The sequence below is a fragment of the Condylura cristata genome, unplaced genomic scaffold, assembly GCF_000260355.1.
Source record: "Condylura cristata isolate star-nosed mole 26May11 unplaced genomic scaffold, ConCri1.0 scaffold00055, whole genome shotgun sequence".
NCBI classification, from domain to species: domain Eukaryota; kingdom Metazoa; phylum Chordata; class Mammalia; order Eulipotyphla; family Talpidae; genus Condylura; species Condylura cristata.
The window spans coordinates 924,042-936,508 of NW_004567156.1; the positions used below are offsets into that span (position 1 = coordinate 924,042).

The 12,467-nt window shown below is 54.5% G+C and overlaps 3 protein-coding genes across 3 annotated transcripts; 2 read left to right on the top strand and 1 right to left on the bottom strand.

Moving 5' to 3' along the window:
* Positions 1 to 1,681: 1,681 nt before the first annotated feature.
* On the top strand, positions 1,682 to 2,627 carry LTA (lymphotoxin alpha). The gene is made up of 3 exons (XM_004695117.1): positions 1,682 to 1,777; positions 1,881 to 1,986; positions 2,224 to 2,627. The coding sequence occupies exons 1-3, from the start codon at positions 1,682 to 1,684 to the stop codon at positions 2,625 to 2,627; spliced, it is 606 nt and encodes a 201-aa protein (XP_004695174.1).
* Positions 2,628 to 4,925: 2,298 nt separating this feature from the next.
* On the top strand, positions 4,926 to 6,649 carry TNF (tumor necrosis factor). Its single transcript, XM_004695118.1, has 4 exons — positions 4,926 to 5,111; positions 5,680 to 5,731; positions 5,915 to 5,962; positions 6,228 to 6,649. Exons 1-4 carry the CDS (start codon positions 4,926 to 4,928, stop codon positions 6,647 to 6,649), a joined length of 708 nt encoding a protein of 235 aa, XP_004695175.1.
* Positions 6,650 to 9,738: 3,089 nt separating this feature from the next.
* Positions 9,739 to 11,571, bottom strand: LTB (lymphotoxin beta (TNF superfamily, member 3)). Its single transcript, XM_004695119.2, has 4 exons — positions 11,410 to 11,571; positions 10,960 to 10,997; positions 10,673 to 10,743; positions 9,739 to 10,298 (listed from the first exon to the last, which is right to left on the bottom strand). Exons 1-4 carry the CDS (start codon positions 11,569 to 11,571, stop codon positions 9,844 to 9,846), a joined length of 726 nt encoding a protein of 241 aa, XP_004695176.1. The 3' UTR covers positions 9,739 to 9,843.
* Positions 11,572 to 12,467: the final 896 nt, after the last annotated feature.

Below are 12,467 nucleotides of genomic sequence, written 5' to 3' on the forward strand. Positions count from 1 at the left end.
TAATGGAACACCCCTGTTGCAGCTAACCACCTGGCTGTACCTCACAAACACAATGTTGAGTGAAAGAAGCAACACAAACAAGCACAGTCTGTGTGATTTCTTTTACACGAATTTCAAAAGCAGGAAAAACCATGGTGCTGGAGGTCAGAAGTAGTTGTTTATCTTGAGTGGGTATCAGCAGGAGGGGGCACAGGAACCCCACCTTCTGGGGCTGAAAAGTATGTTGAACTGACTGAGTGGTGGCTGTGTGGGTCCATGGATGTGTGCGCCTCACTGTAGCTAAGTCACAGCTCACTTCGAGAGGGGGCTTCTCAGTGATATTCAGCAGCGTAGTGGCCATACCAAAGCAGCTTCAAAACAAGCTGTCCTCCTCCACCACCGTAGAAGTTCCCCTATATGGGATTCTGAAGTTTCACATGTAGAAAATTTTGGAAACTCCTGGAGTATGTTTTGCAGGGGTGGGTATATGCAGGGACCAAGAGGGAATCCACCTGCTCCAGAAACGGGCTCCCCAAAGGTCGGGACAGTGTGACTTGAGCCACTGGGACAAGGATGTACATTCAAGGACACTCCCCTGGGAGTGAAGGGAGCCCCCTCATACATAAGTGCATGGCCTCATCCTTGCGTAGAGAAACAATAACATCTATCTACCAAACCAGGGCACATCTGAGAGCAAAAAAGGGCTGCATGAATATTTCGCCAGGACAGCAGACCTCAATCAAGGGGGTATAAATTACATCTAATTTAACTTCCAGATATGAAACCTGCCAGACAACCTGAAAGGAACACATACTGGAACAAGTGTGACTTGAGCCATTTGGAACAAGGATGTGCAGACAGGGCAGGAAATGGGTACAGAGAAAGCCGGTAATCAGCCAACAGTGCGGTGTTAAATGTAATTGTTCTTCAGGGAACTGGGACTCCAACCCACAGCCCACAGCCCAGCTGCTCTCCTTTCTCCTCCCCGAATTGACTGCCCCTTCCTTGGAACACCTAAACCTGACCCCACTCCCGGGCCCTCCCAGCAGGTGGTTCCCCGGACCCACTCCCTTCCCAGAACTCACTTGTCTAAGCCCCTTGCCTGCGGTTCTCTCCCTAGGCCTCAGCCTTTCCTGCCTTCTACTGAAAAGGCTGTCTTCTAAGCCCTGGGGGCTTCCCCGGCCCCAGCCAGGCCTAGAGCCCGCCCTAGAGCAGTCTGCCACGCTGCCGCTGCCGCTTCCTCTATAAAGGGACCCAGGCGACCAGGCCCAGGGGCCCCCGCACAGCAGGTGAGACTCTCTTACCCTATCTGCTTGGGCAGCAGGCTGCAGACTCCTTCCCCAGGGCTGGCAGGGTCCCCGTGGCGCCCACGCCCTCCTGCCCCCTCTGCCGGGGCCTGGGCCTGAGTGGGGTTCGTTTTGGTTTGCTCCCCTGCCGACTCTCCCAGCTGTCAGGCTCCTTCTCTCTGTCTCTGTCACACATTCTGTTTCTGCCCTGAGCACTCTGTTCCCTCCCCACCTGTTTCTGTCTGTCTCCCCCAGCTCGGCTCACCTTGGGGTGTTCCGGACTGCATCTTGTCCCCGTGGGTATCTGTCGCTGTTGCTGTGTCTTGCTTGCACGGGGTGGCTCTCTACTGGCAGGAGGACGTCTTCCGCATGGCACCCCGCCCCACTGACGGTCTCTTCCCCTGCAGGTTCTCCCCATGACACCTCCTGGACATCTCTACCTCCTGAGGGTGTGCAGCGGCACCCCCCTCCTCGTTCTGGGGCTGCTGCTGGCCCTGCCACCTGAGGCCCAGGTGAGGCAGCAGGGGGCTGGGGGGGGGGGAGGGGTGGCCCAGTCAAACTGAGACTCAGCTCAAAAGCTGAACTCTCGAAATTCTCCACTCTGTTCTCCCATAGGGCCTCCCTGGTGTTGGCCGCTCAACCTCAGCTGCCCGGACTGCCCACCAGCTCCCCCAGAGGCACTTCACCCCAGATACCCGCAGGCCTGCTGCCCACCTTATTGGTAAACATCTATCTTCCCCCTCAGATATGTAGCCCCCAGTTTTCCTCCCTCCCTCCCTCCCTCCTCCTCCCTCCCCACCTACTTGTCCATCTTCTACAACCCCCCAAAAGCAGAGGCATCCTACTCCCATCTGTCCTCCCAGGCATCCTGCAGGAACTCAGTCTGGCACCTGCTTTCTTAGGGTTGAACTCTCTGACCCCAAGGTCCTGACCACCCCACCTGCTGTGGCTTTTCTAGGAGACCCCAGCACCCAGAACACTCTACGCTGGCGAGCAAACACAGACCGGGCCTTCCTCCGCCATGGCTTCTCATTGAACAACAATTCCCTCCTGATCCCCACCAGCGGTCTCTACTTCGTCTACTCCCAGGTGGTCTTCTCCGGAGAAGGCCAACATGAGACTACTCCACTCTACCTGGCCCATGAAGTCCAGCTCTTCTCCTCTCAGTACCCTTCCCACGTGCCTCTCCTCAGTGCGCAGAAGTCAGTGGTTCCAGGGCCACAGAGCCCATGGGTGCGCTCGGTGTACCAGGGGGCCGTGTTCCTGCTCACACAGGGAGACCAACTCTCCACTCACACAGATGGCATCCGCCACCTCCTCCTCAGTCCCAGCAGTGTCTTCTTTGGAGCCTTTGCTTTGTAGAAAAATCCAGAAAGAAAAAAATCCGTTTCAAGACCTTCTCCCCAGTTTCCTTCCATTCTGACCATGTCAAAGGTCAGAACTCCTTTGACCTTTCCAACAGGCTCAAGTCTTCCCTGCTCATATCACCTGGAGTTTCCGAAGATAGCATTCTAGGCACCCCAGGGAACCACACCTCCCTGAAGCAGCCCGGATGCTCAGCTGAGGGCTTGAAGCCTGCCTAGAAATTCCTGCCAGAGCTCTCCACCTGTCCTACAGGCCTGGAGGGGGCCTAGCCCTGGACATGGAGAGGGAATACACACAGGGAGGAGGCTTGGTGGATGACTGGAGGCAGGAAGAGGGGATTATTTATGAAGAAAAATTATTAAATTATTTATTTATGGAGAGAAGGGATGGTCAGAAGAGAGAAAAGGATATGCCCACAATGAAGAGCGAAAGGACATCAAAACAAGGATGACCTGTGGAGAGAGCAAGAAAAAGTGGGGCTGAGGGAACGGGATGGAGGGGGTCACAAAAGGAAGCAAAAGGCTCCTAGAAGCCAACTTCTGCTTGACTAGACACCCCTTCTCTCCCCGAGACTTGATCTCACCCTCTATGGAGACCAATAAACCTCTTTTCTCTGAAATGCTGTCTGCCTGTGTCTGTCTGGGAGGGGAGGTTTCCAGGACTCTAAGGAGAGGAGGGAAGGGCTTGTGGGCTTGCAAGGTGATCCAGGGGCAGAGGGGCTCCTGGGAAACATGAGTGACCTGGGGGCAAGGCAGCTGGGCTGCTGCAAGGGAACCAAAGGCTACGCTGAGAAGACAAAGGGAAAACAGGGGTCTGAGGTATGGAGAGGTGGAGTTCAGGGGCCCCTGAGGAAAAATGACCCCACCAAAACCTGTTCCAGACTTTGTGGGTAGAGTATGGGGACCCTGTGGAAGATAAGATCCCTGAGAAGGGCCCTCCCCGGTGGCGCAGCAGGTTAAAGCACTGCACTAAGAAGCTAAAGCCACTTCAACATGAGTTCAATACCCGCCTGCCCCGGAGGTGACCACATGGCGTGGCAGACCTCTCCTGACCTGCCCCCTGCTCCCCTCAGCAGTGTGCTTCTTCAATCTGTCTGTTCTGCTCCCAACTCTGTTTCTGGTGAATCCTCTAACCACCCCTGCACCTCTGGCCTGTACCCAGTTCTGTATGTACAAATAAATCTTTAAAAAAAATCCCTGAGGAGTAGGAGAGTCTCTAAGGTTAGGGCCTGGGAGATGAAGGGAGCATTTGGGGTCACACATAGGGGTTCTGAGGACTAGTGGTGTCTCTGGCAATCTGGAGGGAGCAGAAGTTTGTTGAAGATACATGGCCACACACAGGGGCTCTGAGGAGTGGGTGCCTCTTGCAAAACTCAGGTCTCGGGTTCTCTTGGGAGCCAAGACTGAAACCATAACTGAGCCCTGCTCAGAATGAAAGGAGAAGGCCTGCCTTGGTGAGGCTGTGAATTCCCAGAGTTGCTTTCAATCCCTCTGGGGCTGTCCCAGTCTTATACCGATTATCCCCACCCAGCACTAACAGAGGCCCCAACCATGACCCCAGCCTCCAGTTCCCTTTCTCCCAGGCCCCTAAACATACAGACCCAACACATGTCTCAGAACTCAGCACAGCTTTCCCCCACAAGATTTTTCCCCCACCGAGGAGTCAGGTTTCACAAGCCCCTCCCATTTCCAGTTTCCCCCTCTCACACACACACATGAATCCACACATGCATGGAAATCAGAAGAAAGCAAATCACTTATTTGCCCCCCAAAATGGAAGCAATGGGAACTGGGGGACAGAGAAGATCTGGGGTTCAGTCTCCAGTGTCCTACATACACAGCAGTAACTGGCCTAGCAAGCCCCCCCTTAGAATCCAAGTAGGGGGGTTGAGAAGTATCCCTGATGCCTGGGTGTCCCCAACTTTCCAAACCCCTGGTCCCGTGATGGAGAAGAAACTGAGACAAGGTATAGGGGCCCACTACCGCTTCCTCCAGATGATCTCATGGGTTTCTCCACCAAGGAAGTTTTCCGCTGGTTCAAGAGCATATCCCCGCCCTCCTCTTACCACACAGGAGTATAAATGCAGCTGTTTGCAACTCAGCCAGCAGAAGCTCCCTCAGCGAGGACAACAGGGGACCAGCCAGGAGAAAGAGAAGCAACTCCAGACCCACCTGAAAATAATCTCTCAGGCAACACACCCCTACACAAGCAGCCAGCCAACTCTCCAGCTACCACACACTGCCCCAGGGCTTCATCATCTCCCACTTGGACTTGAACACCTCCGGGAAGAACACCATGAGCACTGAAAGCATGATCCGGGATGTGGAGCTGGCTGAGGAGGAGCTCCCCAGGAAGACAGGAGGCCCCCAGGGCTCCAGGAAGTTCTGGTGCCTCAGCCTCTTCTCCTTCCTCCTCATTGCGGGAGCCACTACACTCTTTTGCCTGCTGCACTTCGGGGTGATCGGTCCCCAGAGGGAAGAGGTGAGTGCCTGGCTACCTTGCTTCATTCTCCCACCCAGAGAAATTGGAGAGAGGACCAAGTTGGGGATAGAGGCATGGTGATGGGGAGGAGCAGGGAGGAGAAAAGTGGAGAAAGATGGGGAGACAGGAAGACATGTGGAGAAAGATGGGGGGAGAAAAAGAATAGGTGAATTGGGTGCGTGGCACGTGGACGTCTGCTCATGCTTGCTGAATGAATGAATGAGCAAGCAGCTGCACACATACAAAGAGATTCTGTAGAGACATGTGGAGTGTGGACAGAGAGATGGGGGAGAAACAATTGATCTGAATGAAGATGACGAGACAGAAAGAGAGGTGGGAGATAAGGGAGAGATAGGAGAGAGTGAAGGAGGAGAGATAAGGAAAGATGATGATAGGGCAGTTAGTGGGAGGAAGAAGGAATTCAGTGAAAGCTGTCGAGCAGATGAATGGGTGGATGAAGATGGGGTGAATGGAGAAAGAACACTAGAGGCATCAGGATAGAGAGTGCAAATTCGGTAAGCAGCCTTCTGTTTGGTGCTGATGCTAATTTTCCTTCTTCTCCCAGCAGTTCTCAAATAGCCTGCAGCTGTTTAACCCTCTGGTTCAACCCCAGACACTCAGTAAGTACCTTCAAAACCTCTCTCTTGCTTAGTTCAGGGTTTGGATGGGCCTCGGAGGCAATCCTGGGATTGGAAGTAGTGGGAGAAATGCAAAGTTTTGTTCTGGGGAGAGGAATAATGGAGGTCAAAGTGGAGAGTTCTTTTCTGAGAAACTTAAGGATTGCTTTCCTCTTTCCTCATCAGGATCGTCTTCTCGAACCCCAAGTGACAAGCCTGTGGCCCATGTTGTAGGTAAGAGATCTAAGGATGAAGATGCAGATGGGACAGGGAGGGAGAGGATTTGGGGTGCTGGCCAGGCTGAAGGGAGACAGACCTTGGAGATAGCGTGAGAACTCACTGAGTTCAGGGAGAGGGTGGAGAAACAGCACCTCATGGCCAAATGGGATGTGGGAAGACAGAGGGGGCAGGAACTGGATGTGTGGGTGAGCAGAACTTGAGGGCCCAGATGTAGAGGTCAGACTGACTCATGGTTCCCTCCCATGTTCCCTCTGTCCAGCAAATCCCGAAGCTGAGGGGCAGCTCAAGTGGCTGAATAAGGTCGCCAACACCCTCCTGGCCAATGGTGTCAACTTGACAGACAACCAGCTTGTGGTCCCTTCAGACGGGCTATACCTCATCTACTCCCAGGTCCTCTTCAAAGGCCAAGGCTGCCCTTCCAACCTCTTGCTCCTCACCCACAACATCCGACGCTTTGCTGTCTCCTACCAGAAATATGTCAACCTCCTCTCTGCCATCAAGAGCCCTTGCCAGAGGGAGACCCCTGAGGGGGCAGAGGCCAGGCCCTGGTATGAGCCCATCTACTTGGGAGGGGTCTTCCAACTGGAGAAGGGCGACCGACTCAGCGCCGAGATCAACCTGCCCAGCTATCTCGACTTTGCCCAGACCGGGCAGGTCTATTTTGGGATTATCGCCTTATGAGGGGGCAGGACGTTCCTCCTCGCCCACTTCAGTCCTTTCATTATCCACTTCTTCACACCCCCTCATTCCCTTCTGGCTTAGAGTGGGAATTAGGGGTTCAGGGCCAGGCCCCTGAACCCCTTTAAGCAACAACACTTAGTAACCTAGAATTCAGGGCTGGACAGCAGGACCCTGGCCACCACCAAGAATTAAAACTGGGGCTTCTAGAATTCACCAGGAGCCTCAGCTCAATGAAGCCTGGGACACCAGGAATGTGTGGGCCAGGCAATTTCTGGGCCTGATCAGAGCACTTCAGAACATCCTTCAAGAAGATCTCCTACAACTTGATGTGCAAGGACCTCAGGCCTCCCTTTCTTCAAATGCTTCCAGACTTCTCCCTGAGATGGGCAGCCCCTCCCCCATGGGGCTATCTCCCTCTATTTATGTTTGCACTGGCGATTATTTATTATTTATTTATTATTTATTTATTTACTGACGAATGTATTTATTCTGGAGGTCAGAGTGTCTTGGGAGACCTCACATAGGGGCTGCCTTGACTCGGAACATGTTTTCTGTGAAAACGGAGCTGAACTGTGGGCTGCCCCCAACTGGCCTCCTGGCCTCTGTGCCTCCTATTGCTTATGTTTTTAAAAATATTTAACTGATCAAGTTTTCTAAATAATGTTGATTTGGTGACCATCTGTCGCTATATCGCTCAACCTCTGCTCCCCAGGGGAGTTGTGTCTGTAACCGCCCTACTGGTCAGTGGCGAGAAATAAAGTGTGCTTAGAAAAGAAACATGGTCGTTCTTGGAACTGATTTTGTATCTGGACCTCCTTGGGGGTGGGAAGGCTGCTCCCTGAAGTCCTTGCTCCATAAGGGCTTAACTTAAGATCCCTTGCCCTGGTCGCCACTCCTTGGACTACTGGGACTCAGGAGACCCCACAGAAAACAAAGCCGGGTCGAATGTGCCCAGCCCCCAGAAGACTGGAGCCTGAACCTAATTACCTCTCCCTCTGGGCACGGGAATTTCCGACTCTGGGAATTCCAAGCCCAGCCGGGGAAGTCCTGCAGCTCAGGTGTTCAGGTGAGATTTCCGGCTGAGGCGACCTGAGAGGGCGGGGAGGGGCGCATTCTCGTGCACCTGAATCACAGCCAAGGGACTTCCAGACGTGCAGAAATCAGGGCTTCACCTGGCTGGATCCGGAGGGGGCGGGCTCCAGCCATCCAGTACTGCCCTAACTACAGCCCTGTCGGTCTCCGAACCTCATCCATCAATAATGGAGTGTGGGACTGAGCATCGCAGACCTGATCTCCATGTGAGCAAACAGGCGGTCAGGCCAGGGCGAACAGCGTGGTAGGGCGCTGTGGGCTCGCAGGGAACCCTACCTGTCTGCCTTTATTCAGCCCCAGCCATTCCCGTCTCTTCCCTCAGTGGGAAGGAAGACAGAAGAAATGTTACAGAGCAGAACTAAGATGAAGTGAAGGACCCACAGGTCCTTAATGATTTTTTCTTTCTTTATTTATTTTGGCAAATGATGAGAGGAGGAATGTGAGTTGGATGAACTGGGAAAAGTGCCTCCTCCACCCAGGTTGGTTCTTCTGGACACAGACACATGTGAGTCAGGAATAGACACCCAAGAATGCACCCCCGATGGAAAGAGCTTTCCTTCCTGTCATGCAGGGGAAAACCATGCGGTGTGCGGCAAGAGTGGGGTGACCCAGCCACTGGGGTGACCTAGATAGGTAGGGTCTTGAATGCTCCTCTGACTCCGCTTTAGAACTTAAAGTCGGTCATGAGGTGAGGGGATGCTGTTACTCACCCCAAGGTCCCTGGGAAGGAAGAAGGAGGCCTGAAGTGTGAACAAGGATGAGGACTTTCCATCCCACTGTGGCAGGGCTAGTTGGCATCACGGTTTTTGGGGTTTTTTTCTTTTTTAAGATTTATTTTTATTTATTTTTGCATACAAGAACTGGGGTATAGGCCAGAGGTGGGGTGGGAGGCAGTACATTCACCAGAGACAGAGTGGGGAGCAGAAATACACTGCTGAGGGGAGCAGCAGGTGAGACAGGAGAGGTCTGCTTGGCAATGTGGGTCACCTCCCTTGTCGGGGATTGAACTTGTGCTGTAGTGGCTGGCGATAGCCCGATAACAATGAGACCTTCACCCCTGTGCCACCAGGGAGGCCCTAGCATCAGTTCTTTCTTCTCCCTAGATTCACCCTGGTGTCCCCACCTCATCTCTTTCTGTCAATCACTTTCCCAAGTCTCTGCCTCAGCCTCCTCCTCTCACACCCCATGAGCTGTGCTTCTCTCCAGGGAGCAGGAGAGTTGATTTGGGGTGGTGGGGCTAAAGGGCCTTTAGCTAAGCAGTATGGGAGAACTGCTGAGTAGCTTAGCGCCTCATTACTTAGCACATTGGGGTTTACTCTGCAGCTAGCAGAGTGCTTGCCTTCCCTGGAAAGGCGCTTCTCATTGTTGGGAGGGACCCAAAGGAAAAGAGCGCAAGGTGAAGTCTGGACCAGGCCATGTGGCTCTGAGTCGGAGGCTGCTTGGTGAGGCTTTGAGGCTTGAGATCCCCTTCTTTCTGTGCTCCTACTGGGCTAAGGCTTGGGGTAAGGTTATTCAAAGACAGGGAGTGTGTAGACCCTTCAGACGCCCATCCTAGGGAGCAGAGGTTATACAAAGTGTAACGAATTGTCTCAAATGACCGAAAAAACACAGAACATTTAACCAACATTTGGGTACAAGCTGAATGAAGATCTAGCACCTCAGCATCTGTACTGAGAGTACTCAAGTTTTATATATATATAATTATTATTATTATTATTTGTGCCTACAGAAGTGGGGTACAGGCCAGAGAAGCAGGGCCGGTGAGAGGCTTCACCAGGGACAGAGTGGAGAGCAGAACAGGCAGATCCATGAAGTACACTGCTGAGGGGAGCAGCGGGCGGGTCAGGAGAGGTCTGCCACAACATGTGGGTCAGCTCGGGGGCAGGCTGGGATCGAACTCATGCTGAAGTGGCTTTAGCTTCTTAGTGCTGTGCTTTAACCTGCTGAGCCACCAGGGAGGGCCACTCAAGTTTTATATTTTTTATTATCATCAGGCTCAAAACCAATTTCCAACTAGTACATATTCTCCCTCCACGATGGGGGTCCCTGGTGCCTGGCTCCCCAATATCTGAACTGATTCACCCACTCCCACCACACATTCCTCACCCTACCATCACCGCCCCAAAGTAGGTCTTCCCTCTCCTGTAGTCCACCATGTTGGGGTGACTGATGTTGACGTACACCCGCTCCCCCTTCCGGAGCTGCACCAGGCCGCCGACTCCCACGCTCGTGTACCAGAGGGACCCGTAGTCGTGTCTCCTGGTGGGGTCCAACACTGAAGTGACGCTTTCGGCGCCCTCGAACAGCAGCTCGGCAGCCCCCGACCCATAGGCGCCCCCAGACCGGTACAGCCGACTGCGCAGCGTGACGGAGCTGTCCCGGGGAGCCCCGCCGGCAGGGGGCGCGCGGCCCCGGTAGCCGACGTGACAGTAGAGGTAATAGAGACCGTCCTGCGGGAGGGTCAGCCCCTCCGGAACCGAGAACTGCGTCCCGCTCCTCAGAAACGCCTCTTCTTTCTTCGCCTCCCAGCCTAGCCCCTGCCCCGCGGTCCAAGCGCCTGCGGAGAAATGCGAGCCTATCGGCTTTTGGAACCGGATCCTGAGAGGAGCTATCCAGACCGGGATTCTGGAAGGGTGGGCATGCGCGGGACTGAGGGGTTTGTAACCCCTGCCGGAACCGAGTGGGCGGGAGGGCGTCTGAGCTGGAGACCGAGGACTCCTGGGTGTGGGTGAGGATCGCGCTGCTCTAGGGATTGGGCGGGATTTTGCTAGCTTGGGGAGGGAAACTAGAAGCTAGATTGCAGCGGAAGGCTGGGCACGTTAGGGCTTAGAGGTGATGAAGCGCATCGCAAACCAAGCATGCAGGAACTAAGCAAAGGGACTCTACCTGCGGACGAGCAACTGGCGCCGTTCAGTTCCGTGGGATTCTTACCTATGAGGTGGGCGGCTGGGAGGCTGGAGCTGGGATCTGATTCTGTCCCCTTCTCCGGCAGCTCCTGGGATCTTGGGTGGGGCGAAGAGCTCACTGTTGGGAGCAGAGTGACCACCCATGCATGATCCCCCTGGGAGCACAGGGCACCAGAGCCCAGGAATGGGGCACCTAGGTTCCTAGAGGGACAGAAAATCTGGGATGCAGCTGGATGGGATCCAGACTCCCTAAGGGGCTGCAGCAGGATTGGGGGCTTTGGGGTGGGTGGTTTCCTCTTACCCTCTTGATGCTGGGCTTCTGCTTTCAGAGGGTCAGCTGTCCCTGTTACCTGGGTGGGTGGAGCCACAGTGCCCAAAGTTCAGCCATAGATGATGCCAGCTGCCTCCCTCCCAAGAAAGATCCAAGCTCCAGGCCTGCGTTTCCTCTGCCGCCACCCCATCCCAACACATATCTCCCAGGAAGGCAGAGCAAGCAAGGTATATGTATTTGGGCAGAGAGACAGAGGCCTGAGTAGACTTGGGAAGAGGAGCGGAGACAGACAACCAGGAAGGAACATGGAGATTTCAGGACACAACAGCATCAACAGGGACCTGGCAAGAGAGCCAGCAGAGGCAGACAGGACAGTCCGCCAGGGCCGGCCATGTCAGCAGAGAGTATGGGGCAAAAAGCCTCAGGCAGAGCCAGAGGTAAGTGGGCATCAGCAGCCATAGCCCTCTGGGGCACTTGTTGCAGCCACTTACCAGTCCTCTGTGCTCCTGGGGCAGCAAGACCAGCACAGCCAGGACAGTGATAGGCACGGCCAGCAGCAGGGTGACCAGGGAGGTGGCTCCAGCCACAGCCAGCAGGAGGCAGCCCTTCCCTTGGGGCCTCCTACCCCCGCCCTCCAGCCCCAGTGCCTCCATTGAGACTGAGACAAGGCCAGGGTAGGGGGGCTTTCATACCTCAGGGGTGGGGCCACCCCCTCCCCAGAGACACACACCTGGCAGGGACTTTCCACACAGCCTTGCTCCCCTCACCCAGCTTCCTGTTTACCCAGAGCTAGGGTGGGGCAGCTGGATGTCTGGGTTCTCTGAATTGGGGAAGGAGTTGGGGTGAAGAGATATCCTTTCACAGTAAAGGTGGAGGGGATCACAGAGATCTTATGGCCAAGCAGGGAGGGAAACCAAGACCCAGGGAGGGAGGTCAGTTTGCAGAAAGTCAGGTAACCAAGCTGCAATGAGAATACAGAACTCCAGATACCAGTGTAATCTTCATTCTCTACACCCCAGAATTGGATGCTGGAGGGCGGGCTGTGTCCACTCTCTGAGGTCTAGGGATGGGGTGGGGGACAACAACTAGGCCATAAGGGAGGGACGTCTGCATCCCTACGAACCTATCCTTACACTGGACTAATCAGCCATTCCCTTGCTCATCCCTGGCTTCAAGGGCTAGGTGAGAAAATGGAGTTAGCCAGTCACAGAAATGGCTGCTGAAGGAGGCTGCAGCCTTATCAGTGAACTAGCAAACCCCAAGGAAGGATGGAAATGGAACACTCCCTTGCTACACAGAGTGTAGGGAGCACCACAGCAGGCACCCACTCTCAAAGACCTTCACAGTCTTGAATGGCCCCATCGTGGCCCTCCCTGGTAGCACAATGGGTTGAAAGTGCAGCACTGCAAGCTAGCTGCAGCCACTTCAGTGCAAGTTGGATCCCTGGCTCCAGAGGTGACCCACATTAGCAGGGCAGACCTCTCCTGATCCACCTGCTTCTCTCCTCAGCAGAGTACTTCTTCAGTCTCTCTGTTCTGCTCCCTGCTCT